The 26,210-nt window shown below is 33.3% G+C and overlaps 4 protein-coding genes across 4 annotated transcripts; 1 reads left to right on the top strand and 3 right to left on the bottom strand.

Moving 5' to 3' along the window:
- Positions 1-699: 699 nt before the first annotated feature.
- LOC129884537 (agamous-like MADS-box protein AGL62) lies at positions 700-1,338 on the bottom strand. The gene has a single exon (XM_055958828.1). The coding sequence runs from the start codon at positions 1,336-1,338 to the stop codon at positions 700-702; it is 639 nt and encodes a 212-aa protein (XP_055814803.1).
- Positions 1,339-4,161: 2,823 nt separating this feature from the next.
- Positions 4,162-4,821, bottom strand: LOC129884535 (agamous-like MADS-box protein AGL62). The gene has a single exon (XM_055958827.1). It carries the CDS (start codon positions 4,819-4,821, stop codon positions 4,162-4,164), a length of 660 nt encoding a protein of 219 aa, XP_055814802.1.
- Positions 4,822-6,159: 1,338 nt separating this feature from the next.
- Positions 6,160-16,768, bottom strand: LOC129885663 (aspartate--tRNA ligase, chloroplastic/mitochondrial). The gene is made up of 15 exons (XM_055960025.1): positions 16,332-16,768; positions 15,530-15,673; positions 14,339-14,448; positions 12,699-12,810; positions 12,455-12,526; positions 12,048-12,139; positions 11,687-11,807; positions 10,289-10,411; positions 9,654-9,849; positions 8,972-9,159; positions 8,783-8,854; positions 7,860-7,958; positions 7,677-7,757; positions 7,116-7,173; positions 6,160-6,625 (listed from the first exon to the last, which is right to left on the bottom strand). The coding sequence occupies exons 1-15, from the start codon at positions 16,686-16,688 to the stop codon at positions 6,456-6,458; spliced, it is 1,995 nt and encodes a 664-aa protein (XP_055816000.1). The 5' UTR covers positions 16,689-16,768; the 3' UTR covers positions 6,160-6,455.
- A 5,296-nt stretch (positions 16,769-22,064) lies between these two features.
- On the top strand, positions 22,065-25,092 carry LOC129885662 (uncharacterized). Its single transcript, XM_055960024.1, has 3 exons — positions 22,065-22,508; positions 22,608-24,682; positions 24,799-25,092. The coding sequence occupies exons 1-3, from the start codon at positions 22,331-22,333 to the stop codon at positions 24,871-24,873; spliced, it is 2,328 nt and encodes a 775-aa protein (XP_055815999.1). The 5' UTR covers positions 22,065-22,330; the 3' UTR covers positions 24,874-25,092.
- Positions 25,093-26,210: the final 1,118 nt, after the last annotated feature.

Below are 26,210 nucleotides of genomic sequence, written 5' to 3'. Positions count from 1 at the left end.
TTACAACGTCAAGATGATTTGTATGTAGTTTAATTATGCATAAAAGTGATAAACAAATAAAAACTGAATGTTCGTTGTTCATCAAACCAACGGTCAAGGGCGGAGCTAGTTTACAAACTATGAGGTTCGTCAAAAATAATATTGTGCAAAACTAAGTAAAAATGATATTTTCTTATTTTATATAAACTAATGAATTATTTTGCACATAAGATAAAATTATAGTATTTAAAGGGGTTTAAATATTATGTTAAGATCACAAATTTAATTTCTCATTTATGATATTCTTGTATTTTGACTTTGATTTTTTTATGTAAACTTTTTACTTCGCCGCTAAATTAATTGCGGATATTTTCACCCAAATAAGTTTTTTCAAACACAACTTACTTTGAAGGTTTGCCAGTTGCCACAGGTATCATTAATTTTCAAGGGACAAACTAAGAACAAATTTCTCATTGAAATCATTGTAAACTTCTTTGTTCGTTATTCACTTTGGATTGATAAAAACTCCAAATGACTACAATAGCCTAAATTAGTATGCATATTGTCTATACGTTTTGTCGTACAAATTGCATAGTATCATAAATAGATATTTAACGTATTACTTCATATATATTATAAGACAAATAAACTATAATTTAAAATTTTGATCGATATGATCAACCTCTTGACCTAAAATTGCAACCTTTCTTGATTAATAACTCATGGAAAACTTGTATTATGCCCATTGGTAGCCATAGAAAGTCCAAACCCCTTGATATTTTTGACATCAACTTGGCCTCCACTAGAAGAAGACCCTCCAAGAAAAAATGCAGGGGTCTTTGAAGCCTCAAAAATTATTTTTTGCATTTGTTTGATAACATTTTTCTTGAATTCTTCCATTCCCAATTTCAATTGTTCCAATTCACCAAGTCCAAGTTCATTCACTGGACTTTCCCACCAATTCTGCCCTATTTTAGCCTTCTTAATTTTCTCAATTTCAACTTCGCGTTTTTTCTCGAACTCCAATTGATTGAGAATCTCTGTGAGTTGCGCATTCAGTTCGCGTACATTCGCGTTTCTATGAGCTTCAACAAGTTGACAAGTGGTAGAAGAACTAGTAGGGTTACGAGTGAGGAAGCGATTAACGATGGAGTCAACATTAGGATGACCAAAAGAGAAGACTTTATGACCTGGTGAAAAAACAACAATCGTTATTTCAACACCACAAAGCGTACAAAGTTCGCTAGCTTTTTTGAAAAGACCAGAACGACGTTTTGAGAAAGTAACAAGAAGGTTGCTTTCTTTTGACATTTTGGTCATTTGTATCTTTTGCCTACCTTTGGTCATCTTTTTTGCCATGGCTAGCTAAAAAACAAAACTTAATTTCTTCCTCCTTTATGTGGAAGAAAAACTTTATATAATGTTTGTTTGTTTTGTCCAATTTAGGAGAAATTGTTGAAGAATAAATTCATGGATTTTGTTAGATATGTGGTTTTGCCTCCATTTGAGTCCATGATTTGAGTTCACAAATTGGGAAACCAAAAATTCATGTCTCTTTTCCAATGTGCTTAGCCATTCATGTACATGTCAAAATTCACTGAATTTCTACCAACTTGTACATGAAAAAAAGAATGCAAGAGTTCCAATTATTTTTTTGGAAAAAAAAAATTAAATAGCTTACTATGTTTGTTGGGAGTGGCCTAGTGCAAGGCTATCAAGTCACTATTCTCTGAATTTCAACTAGCAATTATTGTTGAGAGAAAAAAAGATTTAAGGATATAACTTCTCCTCATCATTTTCGGTGCCGCACTGCAACCCGTATCTACACGACGTGGTGTGGAATTTGTACCAGATATGATCAATCGATTTTGGATGCTTCAATCAAAATCGATAGAGAAATTTCGGACATATACAATAATTTGTGTAATCAAAACAAGGTTAAGGTGAACTTGAAGAAAATAAAATGCCTTGTACATATCTAAAAAATTCTATTTCAGTCTTTTTCCTTTATATCTCCTTTTTTAGATTCTCCTCTAGATCAATATTTTCTTTTCGAAATACCTTGCAAGTTTTTCACATAATGTCTCGTAATTTTAATATATAACTCTATTTTTAGGTATTTAAATAATTAATTTTAGCCAAATTTTCACACCCGTATCCGTACTCATTTCATACTCCTGAATTTTAAAATTTAGATTATGTAGAATTCGACATCTAAATCTGCACCCATATCAAACACCTGCAAGTTCGAGCAAATTAAATTTCAAATACTAACTAGTAACTATTATAGGATAACCATTGCTCCCCTCATATAGCTTGTGCATTGAGATTTATAGTGGTAGAGGGATCATTCGGGCTGTCAAAGTTATACATTTTGGATATGGTATTATTCAAGTATAACAAAAGTCATTAAATTATTATTCATAACTAAAAAAAGTCATTTGGTTTTATCTAAGATAACAAAAGGTTATTAGGAGGAAACAAAATAGACATATTAATGGATACTTAGGGTAAAATTGAATGACGTTTTTTTGTTTAAAATATTTTTTTAGTAACTTGTGATTGATCTTAGGCAAAATCGAACGACTTTTTGTTATAAAAAGTAGCTTAGTGAATTTTGGTGATACTTGAACAAAATTGATTATTTTTTTATGTTACAAAAGATAATTATGTTCTTTTGGTACAATTAAAAAAAAAGACTATCATAATATGATCAATCGGGATGCAGACACTTAAAAAAGTTTGACCAAATTTCTTTTTAAACTTTTTTCTTCTTACAAGAACTTTGTTTATTTAATTAATCTTATTTTGTATGGTAGGATTTGGGTTTTAAATCTTTTTAGTTCCTCTATTAAGTGACTTTCTTCTGACTTATTTTATTTTGCCTTTAATTTGTAAAGGAGGATTTCATATTATATGTCTCTGTGTTTTAGTAATTACAACTCGAATCTCATAATCACGAAAGGTTGGATTGATGAAATGCACACAATTCTTCCAAAAAAAAAAAACGATCCCTGTGATCAAGATTTTTTTTTTTTTTTTTTTTGAAGATTTGTGCTTAGTAAAATCACTTAAATCATGAAGCAAATTAATCCCAGCAAGATTAGTATTTAGGCTCCACTTGTGATTAAGTCCTCTAATTTTTCTTGATGTATTGTAGATTACGGGGTAAACAAATTGTTTTAATTTTTAAATCATAATCGCGTTACATTTTTCTTTATTTTTTTTCCGTGGAAAGGACATGAATATTAAGAGAAAAGAAGAAGAGGAAAATTGCTTAAAATTAGAACATACAACTCGAATATCGTATGTCAGAATAGTATTGTATTGCTGAAATGCGCACATTTCATAAAAAACTGATATATTTTTTTATTATTTTCTTTTTATTATTTTGAAGATTACCCTCGATCAAATCAATGTTTAATTACTTCATCTTATCGTTAGATTGTAATGTCATAACACCCTTATAAAACATAAGGTTTCCATTGATTCATCACATTACATAATACCCCACGCACACCCACCCCACCCCCCACACATGATTTTTTTTAATGAAAACCAATACATTATTAGAATATCCTCGTGCATTAAAGAAACAAATCATATAGTCTGTTGCAGACAGTACATCGTACAATGTATTTTTGCAATTTAAACTCGTGATCTTCCTAGTCACACAACAACAACTTTATTGTTATATCAAAAAGTATCGAACTCGTAGAAATTCGATGCTCTCTTCTTCTTCTTACCGAAGTACAAAAGGTCTCCGACCTAGCTGAACAACACAGTCCTAAAGCAAGCTTTTACTCACACGCGCACAATCACGTCTTTAATTTGTAGCCATTATATACCTAACACGATATATGATAATACAAACAAACATACCCTCACTTTTCTTTCTAGGAGATTTGTAATATCTTGATATATGTTGTAAAAGAAGAGAATATGTAACACAATTCAAAGGACAAAATCAACATGACAATGGACTGATAACATAACATATATAGCTAAAATTACCCAATTCGAATGAACCATAACTGATCAATGAACCTTACAGGATGACTCAAAGGACATAATACTAATTAGGATAATTAAAATGACAAATGAATCTTAACGCTTAATATTTTAGTTTTTAATTTTATTTTCAACAATTCCATAATGCGCGCACTAGGGATGAGAGTTGAACTAGTAATTGGGAACTATGGAAGAAGTAGATCCACTAGCCCTATTAGTAAAGGGTGCACCAAAATTGTATCCATGTGAAGAACTTGCCCTAGAACCATTAGGAGTCAAGGCACTTCCAAATGTGTGAAATGGGAATACATTATTATTCACCATTTGTTGTTGTTGTGCCTCTTTTTCAACTTTTTGCTTTAGAATTTCCAATGCCTCCCTCAATTGTTGAAGTTGGAATAAGCTAAGTTCTTCGATAGGAGATTCCCACCAACGACCATTAGCTCTCCTCCTAATTTCTTTTAGGGATTCTCCACGATTTTTCTCCATCTGGAGAACCCCCTCGATGTTCGTGAGCTTCGCATTGAGCTCACGAAGACCAGCATTTCGATGAGACACGATGAGTTGGTTATGGACATCATTATTTGGTGGAGGGAGGTTTCCCCCGAGGAACCTCTCCACCAACGTGTCCACGCTAGGGTGGCCAAAAGAGAAAACTTTATTGCCCGGGGAAAATACCACAATGGCAATTTCAGCACCACATAGCGTACATAGTTCACTAGCCTTTTTGAAGAGACCAGCACGACGCTTTGAGAAAGTAACTTGTAAGTTACTCTCTTTCTTCATTTTCACCATGTCAACCCTTTGACGACCCATGCTCCTTCTTGTCATGGCTAAATATATATTTGTGAAACTAAGAAATTGTGATTTTGATCTTAACACCAAGAGCTTTATATAAGAAATTAAAATAACTTGGAGAGCCTAGAAATTTATGTTCTTTCTTTTTTTGTGAAGGATTTGAACCAAGCCCATTTTGCCTCCATTCTTTGTCTCGTTAGCTCTAGTACAATGATTAATGATCATAATTATATTATTACACAATTACATGTTTTTTTTTTAATTTGAATTATATTGTTGGATTGCATTTGACCACCACTTTTATTGAGTACACATTGAAGAAAAGTATTATAAAGGAAAATATTAAATTCACTTGGCCTTCATTCTGTCTCGATAAAGATATATAGTCCTTAATGATCATAATTAGACAATACATATTTTTCCTAATTAGAATTATATTATTGGATTGCACTTGACCGCCATTTTATTTGAAAACAATTTGAAGAAAAAAAAATATTAAAAAATATATGAAATTATTAATATTACCCTTTTATTTTAATAATAACACGACTTTTGCATTTACCATTGAATTTTCCTAGATGAACATCGTTTTAGAGACATACAATGTATCACATCAAGTGTACGAGGGTGTTTGGATTTATAAATGTTACTATTATTTATACCACGTTAAGGTTTAGTGTTCGCATTGTAAAGGTTTTTGATTATTCAAACAATTACCTTTTGATAATTTTCCGATGGAAAATCCGCAGATTTCTAGCAGGCATTTTTACATCTATTTAAGGCTTATGTTGGAAGATCATTTTCTAAGCCAAGACTAAACAAGTAAATATCCATAGAACTAGACAAAATTTACAATGTACAGTAAAGCACCATAGGAAAATATCTTTTTACCTCGTAAAAACGACACTTATTTTTTTCACTTTCATATGTAGAATGATGGTAATTAATGAGTTTTAAAAAAAATCTATAGTGCTTTACTCTATATTCTAAATTTGCTTTAGTTATATGGATAGTTTCTTTCTTGTGTAGCCCAGCATAGCAAAATGACCTTCAAAGTTCCATCATAAGTTGTTAAATAACGTGAGAATGTCTACAAGAAATCTGAGGATTTTCCTTCCAAACATCACTCTCAGAAAATCTACATGGTTAACAATCAAGTAAATACCGACGAGTTGTGGCCAGTGGTGGAACTATTTCACCATTAACCAGAGGTCTCGAATTCGAGCCCTGGGAATGGAGAAAATTCTGTTGGAACCGTCATCCCTGAATAGGCCCTACCGTGCGCGATCCAGATTTAGTCGAGGCTCCACAGACTTCGGACACCAGGTGGAAACCAAAGAAAAAAAATCAATCAAGTATTTATCTACATTAAGATTGAAAGTCGAGTCCAGTAAAACTACTCCTTTCCCTCATCAGTATGTCCATAAACTTAAAGCATTCATAATTTCACAAGTTAAAAATCACTCTTCACTCTCATCAAGGCAAAACTGGAACCTAATAATCTTGGTGCTACAATATCAATATTTCAAAATAACAATGTCCTTGGGCAACAATCCCAGGAATTCCTCTAGCATCTCCAACTTTATTGGACCCAAGTATCTACCGTTTCCTTTGTGCTTTTCTCAAAATTCTCCAGTACATAATACTTTCCAAAATCAATCAAGAGACTACATCTTCTGCAACGAAAGATCTTTAAGTTGTTGTGGATCAACCTCTGATGGTGAATGAGTAAGGGCACATTGAGCAGTTGTTGTCTTCGGAAATGCTATAACATCCCTGATGGACTGAGATCCTGCCAAGAGCATCACCAATCTATCCAACCCATAAGCAATTCCTCCTGCAACATAATGAGTAATCAATTTTAAGTACCAATCACACGAACAATACAAGATTTCTCAGGGCCAAATAACATTAAAATAGAAACTACAAGCCTGAAGAATCAACTGCTCTGAAAAGGTTTTAGGAATTAGTAAGAACACTGTCTGCACTATGTATACAAGGAAATTTTCTATGGAGAAAAGCTACACCGTGTTCCGAGTTCAGGTTTCAAATTCCACTTTAGAATTATTAGCAGTAGATATAGAAGTAAGATTATAGGTTCTTTTTTAGAATTGTACTTTAGAGGCCCATGGCATCCTAGCATTGTCTTTGGCTTCAAAGGGACAGATCAATTCCTCAAGACCAGGACACTGAGAGTTTCACAGCAAATAGGGAAGGAAGTCTTCATGAAATATAGTATCTATATACAAACTCTATAAAATTTGATTAGCAGAAGATTTGCCTCAAGCCAGAAAATATAGAGTCAAACAGAAAGCATTCTGCAATACCGTGTGGAGGAGCACCCATGTCCAGAGCCTCCAAGAGATAACCAAATTTTGCTTCAGCCTGCCCACAAACAAGACAACATATCCATGTTAGTTTCAATTGACTCAACTGGAAAAATTGGTGCAAGTCCTGTCAGGATTTAGCAAAGACCAAGAACAATATCAGATGCAGGATTTCACTCAAAAATATTATTACTTTTACCATCAGTGACCCTAACCTTGGCCAGCTGTACGTACACAACCACAATCACCCTTCCTTTTTATACTAACTAACTTGCCTATATTTCTTTCCAGTAAGATTTTAGACTCATAAAGTCCAAATATAGTACCACGTGTAAGACTAAAACACCCCACGTTGTGGGATTTCACTGGGTTGTTGTTGTTGTTGTTTGTGTAAGACTAAAACACAAGATTCAAGGAAAAATCAAATTACAAAATGATTTAAGGAAAGTGCATAATCTGGACTTTATTCCATAAACACAAAGATTCTCACTGCGAAAAAGGAATTACATCATAAAACTGGGCAATCACTGGATGCAATGCAAACCAAAGGAGCCAGCTTACCTGTTCTCGGGAAATGCCAACAATATCGAGAACCTTCTCTTGGACGTCACGCTTGTAAATTCTCAAGCTTCCTCCGCCAATCTAATTCAAGATGTAAGGTAACAACAGAATATAATTTATCTTCATCACATTATTATCTTCTATCACCGAAGAAACTCGTAAGGAGAAGACGAATTCATGTACCTCAACACCATTGTAAACCATGTCATAAGCTAAGGCACGGGCAGAAGAGAGGTCATTTATATCTTCTGGATTAGGTGCAGTGAAAGGATGATGCAAGGCCTGTAGGAAAATTATCGTCACTTCACGTAACGAGATATCATAACAGAGAAACAGATTTAATGTTTGAAAAAAATGTCATTATTTGATTGCCACAACTTAAAGGCAAAATCAAGGATATCCTCACTAGATCAGTCCTAATATAATATATAATGTAACGCACGTATTAGCTCATATTCTTCAAAAAAGAGAGACAATTTTTTTCTATCTTCAAAAAGAAATGTGACAAACAACCCAAGTTACTGTTGCACATCTAAAAGTTCTATTTGAGTTTCTCAACTTACAAATAAGCAATAGTTTTCTAGCTACTGGTGAGAGCTCTAACGGTAGAATTCTTGATTGGTATGAATATATTGACCTGTGCCTTCTAGATCTTGATATGTAGAGCTTTGAGATATTGGAAACGGAATGCATACTAGAGAAAATCAGGGTAGGCTCATGATTAAGAAAATGGCCATTAAAGATCAGGGTTGTACCTCTCCAGCTAGTAAGGTCGTAACAGGTAAGAACAATACCACATAGAATAATTGTGAAGCTCATATTCACCAACAACGAGCCAAAGTATGCAGTAGCATTAAATGACCATGATTTCTTTTGGTGTTCTAATTCCTTTCCTTTCATAATTAAACATTGTGTTCTTCCTTGACTTTCTTTCATGGACTTCGTGAGTCATTAAGGACACCATACTTCACAATAATAAAGGACACCTTGGGCTTGCTTATTTTACTTCTCAATATTCAAAAGTAGACCAGCTAAGACCAAGAATCAAAATGACTGATGGACTGAAAGTGCACATACATCATGGAAGATAATTCAAGGCACCATACCTCAAGTCTCTGTTCTGAGTCGTTCCACTCAAACATTGGAAAGTCAGTCACCCAAAGTATTGAATGCCTGGACTAGATACATGAACAAAAGAAAGATGGACATTAGAACAAACAAGATGCTAGTCATGAACCTAAGTCTTCTGCAGATAAGAACATAGGTTGACCCAAATTTGGACATCAGAAACTCACATTGTCAATTAAACCCAGTTCATGTGCTACATATATTCTCAGACGATCCAATGTTTTATTGACTTCTGCATGGTGACCAACAGCAAACAAGATAAGATCATCTGGTGCTGCAGACAACTGATTCAGCAATTCCTCTTTCTTTGTCGTATCCAAACTAGAAACCAGCGGGGGAATCCCTTCAATGCTCCCTGAGAAATTAACAGCAACCAATTTATGGCAAGAGAAACTTCAAGGTACATCCACATAACTTGAAGCCTCGATATGGCCCATATCTCCTGCACCTAATTTTTCTTCTTCAAACATACTTTTTCGAAGCTTATGAACTTTTGTGATGGAGGGAGGGAATTGTCTTGTTGTATGGCAATTATTTAGCAAAGCTCTTCATTGTGCGAAGTCTACCCCAAAAGAACTACTAAAATTAAAGAAGATTATCATATACGGCTATATAAGAACCAGAAGTAACACTAATGAAATATATAATTTAGAACCTATTTGGATTGGCTTATTTTAAGTGTTTTTAAGCCAAAATAGCTTTTATGCACTTCTATAGTGTTTGGGTAAAATAAATAAGTGCTTTTAAGCACTTGTTTTTAAACCAAAAAGATTAAAATAAGCCAAAAAACTATAAGCCCATCTAAACAGGCTCTTGCACTCATTGCAAATAAGAGAGTACTTAAATTACCGTCATTCAAGACCTTTAAAAAAGGTAAACCCTTTGCTCCAGATTTGATTGCTTCCTTGTAAATGTCGCCTTTCTTCAAAGCAGTATTTGAGTAAGTTTTTGTCCCAGAAGGCACACATAAGGCCTTAATAATTCCTCCACTTGCTAAGACATCTGAGAAAACCTTGAATGTGGTATTGGAGAAAATGCCGGACACCTGCATTTCAAACAAAACAAGTATCATCAGCTACAGGGTGGTATCACGAATTTTGACGTACTTAGTTAAATTTCTTCATGTGGAGCATCTTTGGAAATAATACAACAACATAGACAAGGAGCGGGAGTCTTAACACAGAAGCAGTGAGCTTGTAGAGTAAGATACTCTTCACTCTATCAGTTGTACAGATAAAACAGTAAGATCTTTGTGCAAAATATAAATCAAAATATAATAATCCTACGAAAGTGAAGTTGGTGATAGTCTAACTTAATTGGCATGATGCCTCTGCCCCAAAGCCAAAAGTGTAAGAGAAAGAATAAGATATGTCAACAAGACACCAACTACACGTTCATCATAACAAGAAAGAAAAGTACATTGCCAAGAAAAACAGAAACAAAAAAGAACAAAGATCTATATTGAAAGTCAGCAGATAAATTACATCTCGCAATTCAACATCAAAACGAGTATCTGGTCTGTCTGAACCATATCGACTCATTGCTTCAGCATACGTAAGCCTTGGAAAAGGGTTTGGCAGTTGGACACCTTGAATTTCCTGAAAGACCTGCAATAAAAGATGTGATCATGCATCACTTGTTTTGAATTATTTTTTATACATATAGAAAGGTAAAAGTTCACTTGTTTAAAATTTCTAACTGTGCAAAGAAAAACTAAATAAAAGTGGCCTCATTAAGAACTTTAGAAAATCATCCTGTAAATTTTTGACAACACAATCTTTTGGAACATAGAATGCAGGCTTAGCAATTTTTAAGCAAAATTGTATGACATCATTCCACCTCATGTAAAAACTTGAATTTCAAGATAGAGATATAAGAGGCAAAAGCAACCTCCAAAGATAATGTATTAAGACACTCGGTGCCATGCAGGACTAGAATCACACAACTTAAAATCTTTGAAGAGTGCTAAAACTTAGAAGAAAGAACAAGAGGATAGATTTTGTCATCAACACAAGTAATACCCATATGCCAATATATTATTGACTGATAAGCATTCATGTCATAGTGTAAATACTATAAGTAATTTGGGCAGGTTATATGCTGTAAACCAAACAGAGAGAGAAATTTTCGTTGTCAGTTTCCACTGCGTATCAGGTTACATTTTAAGAAATGTAGCTATATCTCCCAGCTCAGTAATTACACTCATGTCTCCATAAAAGAAGCAGCTCAATGCACTCCTTTTTTCTGGCAACCGTGATCTCAGGGCTAGGCGGGCCAGCTTGCCCGCACCTTGACTAATTCCACAGGGTGTCTGCTATCTACCACCAGCACAGACACCGGTAACTTTATCCACCAAGGCTTGGACATGTGGGAAGAAATCACCAAGTGTTTTTGCCTCAATGCACACTAATAAGGGAGGAATACCAAAAAGGAATCCTAGAGCAGCTTAATATTTTCTTGCAGAAAAATCTTCCTTTTAAGATATACACGAGGCTCTAGTTGCTTTATGTATAATGTGACTAAGGTACCATAGCTCAACCTCTAGCATCATTTTCCTATCTTACCATAACTGTAACCATCACCAGTACTGGCACCCATACTCCCTAGGATTGACACCATATATATATTTGGTGATCTAATAAATAACTAATACAAATGTGGCAATCATTTCAAAACTTTGTTATTTCCAGCACCTCTGGTGAAAGCCATATGCATGTCTATGTTACATAAATTCTTCAATAATGCAAATCCTCCCCAACAATTTGAGGTGCACTGCCATAACCTGAAGGAAACAATACTCTGTCTAGTATTTTCAAGTTGATGCTCTTTTTTTAATAATTTACACTCTAACAGAGCTTTTACTCCTTTCATTGACATCTAACCTTTCTAATCAAATCCTCATTGAGCTTCAGCATGTCCTCCATAGAAGTGAAAGCCATTTCCATATCTAGCTGCGTGAACTCGGGTTGTCTGTCAGCTCTCAAATCTTCATCCCTAAAGCACCTGAAAATTACACCATACAGACTAACGTGAGTCATAGCTTATGGGGTACGTGCTCATGAGTACAATTTTTTTTAATTTTAAGAATAATATAACTACTCTTAGGTGTCAATAAAAATATATTACTTCACCTAGTTTTTAGCGTTGAAAATGCCTGAGCTTTAAATCTGGATCACCATGAACTTTGTATGCAAGAGATTTGAACCAGAAATATCTTAAATTGCTACTGTACAAATGAATTACCTTGCTATTTGATAGTATTTATCAAAACCGGAGACCATCAGCATTTGCTTGAACAGCTGCGGACTCTGGGGTAGTGCATAAAATGTTCCTGGCTTTATAACACAACAACAAAATAAATTCAATGTCATGGAGAAATAACTAGAGAGAGACTTTCCAAATTGGAACATGAGTATGCCCATCAAAAAAATATATGAGTAGGTTCAATGATTTTTTAGCCATCACAAGGGTAATAATTTTGGACAAATTCTCATTTTGTCAAATTGTTAAGCACAATTCTCCTTTTTCTCCATAAATGTATTGAAATTCAAAGGTAAAAGAGAATGAAGAATAAATCAGAGAACTGGAGGAACAACCTTACTTTTGAATTAGCAATAAAAGTACCAAAACAGAAGATAAGTAAAGAATACCTGAACTCTTGAAGGAACCAAATAATCACGAGCACCTTCAGGAGTTGATCTAGATAGTATTGGTGTCTCAATCTACCTTGTAACCATGAGAATGTTGGGGTCAACACTAACAACAGAAGCCACGCAACAAATAAAAGAAAATAAAAAAGCAACAATTTCATCAAGACCAGATAACCAAATTACTTATTCACAAAAGAAAAAAGAAGAATAGTACGAAAATTACAATAGAGGACAAACATATTACCTCAACAAAATCATGCACATCTTCTAGGTATCTTCGAAGTAGTTTCACCACTCTATGTCGCAAGATTATATTTGAGCTCATCTGCGGACGGCGTAAATCAAGGCATCGATATCTAGCAAGAGGCAGTGTGTCAATGTAAGAAAAGGGTAAAAAGTCTTAAGGAGAAGGGAATTGTTTCTGCAATGAAGAAAAGCATTGTCTTCAAAGAATATATACATATAACAAGAAAAACAACAAGATCAGAAACAAATCAAAGCTGATATTTCTTATGTGCAAGAGAGCTGGACTGTGTCCTTGCTATTTAATTAATAGTTTCTTTTTTTATGAGAAAGGTACATAAGGTGGAGTGCTGGACTATGCCCTTGTCACATCAATAGAAAAAGCATTGGCGGAAAAAGAAGCAAAAAGTGGAACATCAAAATGCTTATCTAGAAAAAGATAATCATTTTGAGTGCTCAAGTTTATTCATTTTTTTCTGATCTCGAGATTCCAACTAAAGTTTTGAAATATCAAATGGATCAATTCCTGCAAGAAAATTTCATTACTAAGAACAAAATTGGGGGAGGCCTAAGCACTTCAAAACAAGAACAGAGGCAGTTTTAGAGACTAGAGAGATTCCAGAGAAGGCAACTTTTAGCACCTACATACAAACCAATAAATTTCTAGATGCAACTTCTATCCTGGAACATTTTTCCTATCTTGGAATTTTACATGAATGGATTCCACCGGAAGAATATCAGAAATGTTCACAAGGTAAGTAAGGTTGCGTACACACCATCCTCCCAGACCCACTTGTGGGATTAGTATTGGTATGTAATTGTTGTTAGATTCCACTGGAAAGATACAGAAAAAATTAAAAACATCAAAAAAATCCACATATTGACAAAGAGGGAAGGAAGGTACCAGCAAAGAGATGCAAGAAGAAATCTGGGTACCACCAAAGAGATAGAACAAGAAATCTAGAGCACAAAGCCTTATGAAGTTCAATTACTTCCAACATGATCCCACCCCTTGTCAAATCCCTATTGTGTCGTTATAGAGAAAAGGCACTAATGTTTTTTTCTTTTTTCAATAAGTACAGATAAATGCCACTGTTTGCTGACTTTAGTCTACAATTAGGTCCTGGAACAAATACTACCAGTAAAATTCAAGACACTTTTCTAATAAAGACAAAAGAAATGCAAGAAGTTCTTGGTTTGACCCCTCATCAATAAAAGTGGAGGATAACGATTAAGATTAACCCTCCAGATTGTATTAAGAATTGCTGTGTTAAAAAGTTCAAGCAATATATTCATCAAAAAATAAAAGGGTTTGCCAGCTAGTAATTATCTTCATTGAATCCTAATCTTCCTAGAATGGTGCCACAAATAATCCTAACTGCTCCAGCATCAGCAAACTTCTTCAATCCAAAGAAATGCGACGATTGAGGAATAGTGAGCAATCAAAATAAGTTGATGAGAATTAAGGATCCTGGAGAAGATGATGAGGTCTAACACGAAACACCACCACCAACAACAACAACAACAAACATACCCAATGCAATCCCACAAGTGGGATCTGGAGAGAGGGGTCTAACACGAAACAGAAAAGAAAAGAGAAAAAAAGATTCAGCAAACAGCTATAGAACTTTCATTAGTTACCGTAATCTGATTTCTTCTTTAGATGAATCTTTTGCATCATCTGCAGTTGTTACCAAGAAGGGCAACTTCAATCTTACTGCATTCAACACCTGGACATCCTCTGCAGCAACCTGCATGCATAACCAATTAGTGGAAATATAAAAAACTTTGCTAAGCAACTAGCATATGGAATGAATTCAGTATGATGGGATATAGACAAAGCCACTAAACAGATCCAATCAATTAAGAAAATATTAGATGATCATGAAGCAGAATGGAATCTCAGCTTAAAGAGATTGCCAAGTCCTTGGATGATAAGAAGGGAATTTCAGCTTTAAGAGATTTGATTAAGGCCCTTATAACATTTCTGATTTAATTTGACAAGCAATACCTAAGTGCTTATGAAAAATTTAACAGCACTTCAGATTAGAGGTCAATTTATCCAAAAGTAAAATGTATGTCATTTGCTCTTTCTCATATTTTTTCAGTAACATTTAACTATTTTAATTGCAATACACTACGCGATGCCATAAAAACCATTACTCGTTAATCACACCAATTGGATCAGTTGCAAATCATCCAATATGTTGTTTAGCGTTCATTATGAAGAGATGAATGCATGCACCCAAGGATGTGACCTACTGGTAAGTGGGCGGGGAATCATGATAAGGCAAAAATTACCAGGCGATTTTCTTCCCATATGCTCAAGCATTGGTGGGCATAGTTACCCGATACCTCCCATACATATCTTGGTGGAAGGCCCCAGGTTCCCGGTGGAATAGTCAAGGTGTGTGCATATGTTTGTTTAGAGACGGAATAAAAAAGACGTCTCGTGACAAAAGCAGTAGCCAGAAAAAGCTTGGAAGCTAATGGGAAAGCTCTACATGACTCAAGTAAGATTATGCAAGATCCGAGCCTTACAATTTGAAACTTCATGTAAACTACCATAATTTCTGCAACATTTTAAACATTTGTTTGAAAGTTCTCATTTTCAGTAAAGCCTTGAAGATCTTTTATAAGTTTTTAAGGTAAATATATTTCTAGAACTGCCACACAATTCTCAATAGTTACGAGCAACAAAATGGATTTGATTATACCAAGTAAAAAACTAAGGTAACATAAATGAGGAGAGACAGAAGTTTGTCATTCACCAAAAAAAAAGATGGAAGGGAGAGAGAAATAATCATGGTGAATTAAAGGTTCATAAGTTACCTCTATCATGCCAGTTTTCATCTTTTTGTTGACAGACTCAGCTGGCCTAGGCCGAACAACACCTTCAATGGCAACCACATATTCGAGTCTCAGATCGCTCAGAGCAGAATGAGCATCAGGAAAATCATCAGGAAGTGTAGTAATCTGAAATTAACAGTTCCATCACCAACTAGGGCCAAACACATTGACATCGAGATAACACAAGAAAACTTCAATTTCGACCATAAAGAGGAAACTTAAAGAGGAGTGATGTTTCAATGTGAAAATTGAGACACCAATCAGTCAATCAACTTCTCATCAATTCAACACTTCTAGCCAGCATATATATTTCTACAACCATTCTGCTCTAGAGGAACATCGATTTCCACAACAATTCGCAAAGGTAGATAAAGATAAAAACTTGTAAAGATGTAACACTTCCATGTAAAAATGGGGAACAGAGAATCAATCAACTATGCCTCAATTGAAAACTACTAGTCTGTGCATAGAGATAAAAGCTTCTAAGGATGTATCCTTCCCAATGGGGATGACAATCAATCATTCAATCAACCATGTCTCATCGAAAAAAGTAGTTGTGCAGTAGATGAATCTTCCATACCCATTACACTCTATTGGGTTCAATTTCATTCAAATACTACAGGGATCACCACTTAAAGATAACATTGGCAAACTTTCACAATAGATAAAGAGAACGTGAATGGGCGTTGTTATGAATCAATCCACTAGGCCAGCCTCGAAAAATCTTGCACTATGGGGTTAGAATAAAAGATAAGCACATAATTGCATAAAGATGTAAAATCACCTGAACAATTCCAGTTTGGTCTCTGAGATTGACGAAAGTGAGACCACCATGAATCCGATGAAGAGCGACCCACCCACAAAGCCGAACCCGTTTACCCACATCTTCTTGGGACAATTCACCGCAGTATTGATTCCTGCTTACCCATTGAAGGGCATTCGGAGATGGAGAACTTCTAAGTGTTTCAGGGGAAGAAAGAGGACTAGTGTGAGAGGCGGAGACTGAAGTAGAAGAAAGAGGGCGGCGGTTGATAAGTGAAGTGGTTTTTTGGAAATTTAAGAAGAAGAAAGGTAGACAAGTAAAAGGAAACGGCTTAGAGCGAACGGCTATGGCGGGTAAAGCACGAAACAAGATGGACATGGCGGATTGATTTACTTCTGTGGACAAGACAGGGTTTGGGCTTCCTTGTACAAGATAAAATAAAAATAATATACTCAAATAATGATAATTAAAAAAGTCAACAAAAAAATCATGTCCGAAAAGAATCATATATACTCCAATGTAAATTTTTTAAAATTAAATTTTTTTCGCTTTTATTAGATAAGAGTGTATATATGAGTCATTTTATAATGGTAGGAATATATATGAATTTCTTTTATAACAGAAAAAGTATATGTGAGTTATTTTATAATAAGAGAGTATATATTAGCTATTTTATATTGATAGAGATATATATGGGTTATTTTTATAATAGCAAAAATATATGTGAGTCATTTTTCATAATAAAGACATATTAATTATAAATGACAAAGTCGAGTAATATATTAAAATATTTTCCCTTTAAAAATTAATTTTCCTTTCACTTGCAGGACCTACCTATATAAAAGGATTTGCTTGGCTGCAAGAATTTTTTTCCTTTTTTCGAATTTATTTTTGTTTTATTCAAGAATTAGGTAACTTGTCCATGTTTTGCACGATCTTGAATTACTTATTAAATTGATAAATGATTTTTTTCTTGATCATAACTATAAATGTATTTTAAAAAAAACTGACACAAAATAGAACATTTGAAACTGTCATTCGAATGTAGCATGCATCTTTCGTTAACTTTTCAGTACTGAATGATTTTTCATGAATTAATCAAGCATTGATTTCTTTATTTTTATTTTCATTAAGTATACAACATTCTAATCTACAACATAGATTTTATGTTTTGTCAAGAAATTCACAGGTTTTTCAAAATTATCACTATTAAGATTAATGGATAATTTAAATAAATTGGACGTGATAATAAATAACACAAAAAAAATTGAAAAAAAATAAGTGGATGATCGTCTTGATTGAAAATTGTTGAGCATAATGTTCTTTCATTCAATAATTTGCACCGTTCAAGTAATAATCTTCGAGGCATATTATTCCCCTAGTGAACTTCGCGCGTTGCGAATATTTTTTTTTTTTTTTTATGGATTTCTTATTATTTGAAGTGTCAAATATGTTTTACTACTATAGTTAAAATAGATTATTGGGGTACATAATATATCAATTCAAAAATAAAAATGTTATGCATAACTTTTAAAAAATGAAATTCTTGAAATATATAATTTGTACTTGACGTCAGCTTTGAGGATTCATCAAAGAAAACTACTGCTTTGAGAAATTGCACAAACTTACAAAGAGTAGGACAAAAAAAATGAAATCGATCTCTACTTAATATTCTTCCTCCATAAGTAATTAGCGACTTGATCATTCATCCATTTGGTCATGATCTTCTTATACGATATTTTTCTTTCTCCAAAATTTTTTTGAATTGCTCTTCTGCACTTAGCTTGGTTTAAAATAATATATTTTTATCCAATTAACCCACTACTATTATAATATGACATTGAGAACATTCTCATCAAATGCAATAGCTATTGTACATATTAAACAAAGATCAATGTGATTGTTCAAACGAATATCAAACGTTGCTATAATGGTAAGAAAATGCAACCAAAAAAATAAATTAAATAACATTTATCAAATTAAGAGGATACGTCCTTTCTGTCAAATGATTGTTGCAAGTATTTACTCGTCACCATACAAAAATCAAATCATCGTCACATATGTGATATATATCATTTCATTGGCATCACACAATACTTTTCTTCCTTTCGCGTTTGTTTTTTGATTCTTTTCTCTCTTTTGATTTCATTTTTCTTAAAACTATCACCACTTAATAAAATATAAATCAATAAACCACCAATTTTTGCTGAAAATTTATTTCATGTGCCAAATAGAACAAAAGAAAATCAAAATTTAGAAGCGTTCACGATTTAATCCTATAAAAAAAATGTGCAATCTCAGATCATTAGATTGACTTAAATTCTTCTTTTACTCTTTCAAGGGATCTCATAAACTAAAATGAGTAATCAAAAAGAATATGATAAAACTAACATTAAAAAGGGAAAAAAAAAGTACTACAAAATAATGAGCAAACCATTAATGCTTATAGATATTCCACACGTACTATTCTTCTCTTATGAGAATGCAGAGGCTTATAATAATCATATACATTTAGAGTTAATTCATGTCACTATATATATACACATTTGTTGATATTGTGTTAGATATATGCTAAAAGATTTATAAGTATTTTTTTATGAAAAACATTGTCTCTCTTTATCTATCTATGTACCTATTTAAAAGAAACACAGACAATTAAAAATGATTGACATTCTAGGAGATATAAAAAAGCTTGTTGATGGCTAACCTTTTCAACAAGTATCGCCCAAAACACTTCCCCTATCAAGATTTGTTAGTCACAAGCTCCATAGAGACATAGAATGCCAAAAAAAAGTGTAAAATTAATTTTGAATAGACTTTGAACCATATTTAGTAGAACTTCTCGTTTGATATTTTCTCCTTCGTCTGTGATTACATAAATACGTTGAATTTTATAAGTTTTTGTAATACATCCCAAGAAGAAAGAGTTTCTAAGTTTCTATTAAAATAAACAATTAATAGAAATATGAAGAAAGAAAGCAAAAGAATGAGGAAAAAAATATGTGACTTTCTTGATCACCTTCTCACGTTGGGAACATTCTCCATATGCATTTTCTCTATGAGAACCATCACTGTTGTTTAAAAAGTGGATCAAAAACTGAATAAGCACCCCAAGCGTATATTTTTAATGTCTACGATAATTAATATAAAGTCATCAATATAATTTAAGAGTTATGATCAAGAAAAATCATGAAAGTAATGAAAATAAAGACAATTAAATTTTTATATTAAAGAATATGAATAAATATGAATTGACACATTCATTTTTATATACAATAATAAGACAAATAAATAGAAAAAATTATCAAAAAAAAAGAGAAAAAAGATAAATAGGATCCTTGGCCAAAGAGAGGTGCCACGTCACTTTTCTTTTATCTAGCTTTATATTATATATAGATTAGTGTTTGGTCATAAAAAATTCAAATATAACTTAAAATTATATATGGAATTTGAAAAACATTCAAATATTTTTCTTTATCAAATTTTACCTTAAATTTTTTATTTTTATAAATATAACCTCATTTAAATTATACTTCATATTTAAATTATATTTTTAAGGAAAAATACGCTCAAATAGTCAAATATTATTTGCAAAATTTATAATCAAACACAACACAAACTTCAAAAATTTCAAATAAAATGAAAATATATTGCAATAGTACGTAATAGCTCGTATATGAAATCTAATTTATGACATTATTTAATTATCTATTTGAGATATTTACTCTTTTTAAAGCAAATTTAATTGTACGTTTCAGGTAAATTAGTCTAGTTGGTGATTTTTTCTAGTTTTTAGAAAGGAGTGGAGTATAAATCATGTTTAGAAAAAGTACATTTAATTCTATGTTTTGCGAGAAGTATGACCAACTTCAACACCAACTTCAACTCCAACTTCAAAAAATTCAAATAAAGTAGAAAAAATATTTTCATGGTCAAACGACCACTCAACCACTTATATATCCAGTAGAAAAATAGCATTTTAATCTCTTACGCATAAAAATAAAATAAAAATATAAAAGTAATATAAAATCCAAAAAATCGCAAGTGGCTTACAAAATCAGTTATTTCAATAAAGAAATGAAATCTCTTAAGGGGTGTTTGGATTTGCTTATTTTTAGGTACTTTTAATTTTTAAACACTTTTTAGTAGGTGTTTGGAAAAGTTAAAAGTGTTTTTAAGTACTCACATTTAGGTCAAAAAATTTAAAAATAAGTCAAAAGTAGATTATCTCCTACTTATGACTTTTAGCTTTTGACAAATAAATTAGTTGTTACAAGTTTATCCAAACGAACACTCAGTCACTAATAAATTAAATAAAAAATATACTTTTTCAAATTTTTTATCTGTAAAAATGAAGATATCCCCCTTCTCTCGCCGCTAGAAAAACCTTCCCATCATTTTGTAATCTAAACATACTTTTAATTAAGGGAAATGTTCGCATATAGTCATTCAAAATATATTAATTATGCTCCATAAATATAGATTGCTGGTTATAATTCGTAGCTATAGTTATAACAACATTTGTATAATTCGTGCAATATTTGTATACGTTTGTATAATTCGCTGTACAATTCACATTTTTTGTATAATGTTTGTATATTTCATTATACAATTCATCCACAACGTTTGTATATTTCTCTATATAATTCGATTCGTGCACGTTGTTTGTATAAATCACGCGAATTATACAAAACACAAACTATAATTACAACTAAATACTTACCACGAGCCATAATTAATTCAAACTATAGCTATATTAACTAATTAACTAGTATATGTTTGCTTATCCGAGTAATTTTCTCTATAATTAATGATTAACTTTTGACATGTTTGGCCAAATTTTTGGGCGATTTTTTTTAAAAGTAAAGTGTTGGTCAAACTCTTGTAAACAAGTACTTCTATGGGCTAAGGTAGCAGAAACTGTTTTATCAAAAACTAAAATATGTAGTTTTTCCGGTAATGATCGGATGGACTTTATGAGAGTATGATTGTGTCGAACTCTTGAGAAGAAATTAGTTAAATTGGCCAAATATTAATTGTTGTTCACAAGTACTTTAAAATTTTATTGGTCAATCAAAACTGTTTCTCATCAAAAAAAAATAATTAAAAAATATTTTTCAAATTAAGCTAACTATTAGTGATCGAAGAGACTTTAGAAGAGTACAATTGTGTCATTGAATCGCTCAGTGACTACCAAAAACACCAATAAATTGGAACAAAATAAGAGTTATAAACAACATTGATTTAGATTGTAAAGAAGATCCACTTATTTGGAAGACATCTCTACCAAGCCACACACAAAAATGAAAATCAATTCATTCAACCGTCGTTCTTATTGTTTCATCTATACCAAAGAACAAAAATAAAATGTACTAGTAAATAAGTTAAAGTATCGCTAAAACAAATCTTTATCAATAAAAAAAAATATACGAAGTAGAATGATGAAAGATTTTAAATTCTCTATTGTTTAATAGATAAATTATTTGTAACAAATAAAAGTTCAGATATTAATATAATTTTATGAATGAATTAGTAAGTCATATATATTTGAGATTTCGAATTCAAAACTCAACCTAGACCAAAAAAAAATATTAGATGATTCTATGCTATTAATATCAACTGAGTTAATTACAAATTACATTTTAATTGATATGATTGCACAAATATTTTTTACCCTATCTGATCCCTTGTGTTTCTTCCCATCTTTTATCAAACTTTGTTATCTTTAATTCAAAATCCACTTTCATTGGCCAATAACCAAAAAAAGGAAGCAATCATCCAAAGGTGACCGCTTTGATCGTTTTCACTCCAACGGTCAAAAAATTGCATCATTCAAATACCTAAAGCCCTTCCTCAAAATTTTAAAACTAGCCGTTACAAGATTTACAATCATCTTCATCAAGTCAAAATCCTCCAAGATCTCCGCAATCCTAACAATTACTTGAGTTTCCTTTCTCTGAATTTCTTTATCTATTCTCTGCACACGATTTTTCTTACCTTTCTTGGTTACCTTATCATCAATGGCGGTCTCTTCTAACAAATCTCCTTCTCCACTTTCTGCAAGACCCATTCCTCCTCATCCAAGAACCACTGATTCTACACCCAGAAGAAGTTTCAACGGCAACCCTTTTTCAAGACCTTCAGTTCTTGCAACCCACAGAGGATTCAACCCTGTTACTCCTGCAAATAGCCCTGCTGGTGATTTCCCCATTCTTTTACTCAAATTTATTGATTTGAAATGTCAAGAATTGTTGCAAGATTTCTTAATTTTCTTACCTTTTCTTGTGGTTTTTGCAGATTCGGCGAGAAGGGTGTCTAATTCAGGTTTATCCTCATGGGGTTCTGAAGAGAAGGAGAATGAATCCAAAGCAGCGAAACTGAAATCACCGGCAAAGGGTTCCAAGAATTTCATGTCTCCGACTATTTCAGCTTCTTCCAAGATCGCTCAATCCCCTAAAAAGAAAATCTTGGTGGAAAGAAACGATCCTGTTAGGACTTCAATCACCTTGTCTGACGGTAAAGCTACATTCTTTTCTGCAAATTCTGAAGAACATAATCAAAATTCTGAAAATTCTTTGGAAGGAACTGAGAATGTTATGGAGCCTAAGGAGAATGTTCTTGTTGAAGGTCTTCCTTCAGTTACCAAACCCCAGAAAAGGGTAACATTTTCAGATTGCAACAATGCATCTGAATCCCTTTCTGATACTGTAACCATGGATTCTGACATTTGCAATGATGAGCCACTGGTTTCTCCTGCAATAGCCCCCCTTGATGCTGATCCCTCTCTACCTCCATATGACCCTAGAACCAATTACCTATCTCCAAGGCCTCAGTTTCTTCACTACAAACCCAACCCAATAATTGAAGTTTTACTCAATAAGGGAAAAGGATTGGATGTAGGAGAAGCAAAGAAGATAGATGACATCTTCTTGTCTGAGTTACTGTCTGAAAACTTGTCAGACATAGATGGCAGTGAAAGTTCTCTAACTGAAGATTCACTGAAAGAATCTGATGGTTCTTCTTCAGAAGAGATGTTAATTGAAGCAAGAGTTGATCAAGAAGAGGAAGAGGAGCCTAAAGTTTCTGTTTCTGCAAGACCTGTTGCTGAGGAAATTGCTGAACCTACACTACCTGTTGCTGAGGACATTTCTGGAGCAAAAATGAGAGCAAATCCAAGGTCCTCAACAATATCAAAGTTCTTTTCTCTGCTGTTGGTACTCATAATTGCTTTCTTTTCAATCTCAGTTACTGATTCTCCTATACTTGCTACTCCTGGGTCAATAGATTTAAGATTATCTAATCGCAGCATTCCATCAGATATTCCAGTCTTGGCTAAGGCTAATAGTTACTTTAAGCAATATTCAGGTGAAGCGATTTCTTATTTCTCAAAGTTGATTAATGACCTTGGTAGAATAGATTACCCGCAGCCTTTAAAATTCGTGAACTTGACTGATCTAGAAGAGAGTAGCAGCATATATCATGGATATTTGAAAGGTAGCACTAGTATTGAGGAATTGGATAAAGAGCTTGAACCAATTGAATTGGAGGAGGAGGAGGACGAGTCTGAAACTGAGCCAGATGAGGAAGAATTTCAAATGGAAGCTGATTTAGATGAAGTGGAAATTGAAGAAGCGCATGAGTTGGAGACTGAAGAAGCTTCCACAATTCAATTAGCTTTAGTAAATGAGTCTGATAGCTTAGAACAAGGTCGTGACTTGGTGGAGACTGAAGAAGTTTCAGTTGTCATAGCTGAGGGGAATGAATCTGATTGTTCAGAAAGGGATTTAGACCAAGGGCTTACAACTTCTAATGTTCAGCTTGAAATGGCTGAATCCAAATCTTACACTGCTGATAATGCTGTCAGTACTTATGCTGCACTTGAGTCAGTGAACGACACTCCTGAAAGCTTAGTGAAAGATGATTCTGCTGTCGAAGATGCCCAAACTTTGGAAATGCTGCAGTCACCAATTGATAGACATGTAGGAGAAAATGTTGGAGCATATCGGATCCTGGGAATTTCCTCACTTGCACTGAGTGTGCTTGCTGCTACAGTTTTCTCTGTGAAGAGAACTGGTACAGTTCATGCTGATCAAGTCTCGAGTAAGAAATTTGTCAATGAGAAGCACTCCTCTCAAAATTGGCCAACAGAGGTCGATGTTGCAGGAGAGTCTTGTCCTTCAGAAATGAGCAGCTTTCAGATAAGTTCATCTTATAGAAATAAATACCCCAAATCAGAGAATGATGAGGCTCAGAGCATTGAGAAGAAACCGAGAAAGAGTAACAAAAGAGAGTCCTTGACCGCATCTGAGTTCTCAATGGGTTCACCTTCTTATGGAAGTTTCACTACATATGAGAGGATTCCAATCAAGCATGTGAGTATATTGACTTAATAATTTCTACCTTCTTTGGAACTGAAACAATCCTTTTTGAACACCCAAATCTGTTCTCTTACTTGTATACTTTTTACTTTTTCCTTGTGAAATTTTAGGCAAGTGGAGGAGAAGAAGTCATCACCCCTGTAAGACGCTCGAGCAGAATTAGAAGCCATGTCATTTCTCCATGAAGATTCTGAAGTCATTTCCTTCTGACTTAATTGAAGTGGTTCAAGTGTCATTTGTAGGATTTTAATTAGTTTGCTGATTTCGTTATGTTGTTGATGAAACTTTTTGCATTCTGCCTCAGTGTGTTGAAGTTTCTTTTATTAGTTGAGGATTTCCTGTAGCTTGTGTATAGCAATTTGTTTGATCCTTGCTTCTACGAACTTTCGTATGATCTTACTGTTGGCTTCGGTTTTACTCCTCCATTCTTTGATGTACTTTTATAGTACTTTGACTTAATGAACGTAGTTGAGGAAATTTAATCTTGTAATTTTATGATCAAAGTTCATATTGGACATGTTCTTGTTGATGATCAAAGTCCACCTTAACACTCTTTTGATTAAATCATACTATCTAGTGGAGAACTTCTAACCATCTCCTTCCAACTAGATTATATTAATGCGGAGAAGGGTCTAAAATATCTCTAAAATATTGATATTAGTATAAAAATACCATTCGTTTACCTTTTAGCCTCAAAATATCCTTGGGGTAACACCTTTGTGGCCCTATTCTACCCTTTTTCGTAGACGAAATTCTTAAGACAATGTTGTGTATTATGACCCTACAAATACCCGTTATTGAGAGTGTGGAGAGGGGAACACTTTGGAACACGGTGTCGTCATCTTCTTCTTTTTCTTTGTTATGTATCTTCATTGTATTTCGTTGTATAAGAAAGAGTATAACATAGAAATGGGTGAAGATGAAGAAAAAGGTCGGTATTTTGTTGGGCGGATTTTCCCTCTTTTAGATTAACTAGTTTAGTATAAATCACGTGTATATTACGTTGATCAATAAAAATTGTATATAAAATAAATAAATTATTACATGTGTAACTCATATCATTGAGTATACAATTTTAAAAAAATTCATAAATATTACCAACTCATATCATCAAGCTTATAAGTACATCATTTTCCTATTCCTATCCCTTTGTGCAAAATAATAATCAATCTTTTTACATTTTAAAATAAATTTCACATTAAATTTAATTATTTTTTGTAACGACCTGTCTCTGTCGTTATGGATATGCCAATGTGGAAGGAATCTGGACCAGCAAATGTCGGATAATGACTTGAAAATTTTTGAACTTAGGTCAGACTTGGACGAAATCTGAATCATGTGAGGTCTAGCTAGGGCGATCCAATAATGGATTGGGGATTGAATTTACAGTTTGATTGGTTGAGGTCAATTAAGGTAATTGTAAAAGTTTAAAAAATAATTAAAAAATATACAGATGTTACACATACACATAGACTCTGACTCTATTTTGTACTTACTCATGGGACTCTTTTAAGTTCTAACC

This window comes from Solanum dulcamara, chromosome 4, assembly GCF_947179165.1.
Source record: "Solanum dulcamara chromosome 4, daSolDulc1.2, whole genome shotgun sequence".
Lineage (NCBI taxonomy): Eukaryota > Viridiplantae > Streptophyta > Magnoliopsida > Solanales > Solanaceae > Solanum > Solanum dulcamara.
Note: the sequence above shows the minus strand (reverse complement) of the source record. Positions and strands in the feature narration are given on the sequence as shown.

Bases quoted from the DNA above. Each gene is read 5' to 3' on its own strand.
- LOC129884537 (XM_055958828.1), bottom strand. From the start codon at position 1,338: ATGGCAAAAAAGATGACCAAAGGTAGGCAAAAGATACAAATGACCAAA.
- LOC129885663 (XM_055960025.1), bottom strand. From the start codon at position 16,688: ATGTCCATCTTGTTTCGTGCTTTACCCGCCATAGCCGTTCGCTCTAAG. The intron at 7,959-8,782 runs GTATGGTGCCTT...ATTTTCCTACAG, and splicing joins ACTCAGAACAGAGACTTGAG to GCCTTGCATCATCCTTTCAC. The intron at 7,174-7,676 runs GTAAGCTGGCTC...GTTTGTGGGCAG, and splicing joins TTGGCATTTCCCGAGAACAG to GCTGAAGCAAAATTTGGTTA.
- LOC129884535 (XM_055958827.1), bottom strand. From the start codon at position 4,821: ATGACAAGAAGGAGCATGGGTCGTCAAAGGGTTGACATGGTGAAAATG.
- LOC129885662 (XM_055960024.1), top strand. From the start codon at position 22,331: ATGGCGGTCTCTTCTAACAAATCTCCTTCTCCACTTTCTGCAAGACCC. The intron at 22,509-22,607 runs GTGATTTCCCCA...TGGTTTTTGCAG, and splicing joins TCCTGCAAATAGCCCTGCTG to ATTCGGCGAGAAGGGTGTCT. The intron at 24,683-24,798 runs GTGAGTATATTG...GTGAAATTTTAG, and splicing joins AGAGGATTCCAATCAAGCAT to GCAAGTGGAGGAGAAGAAGT.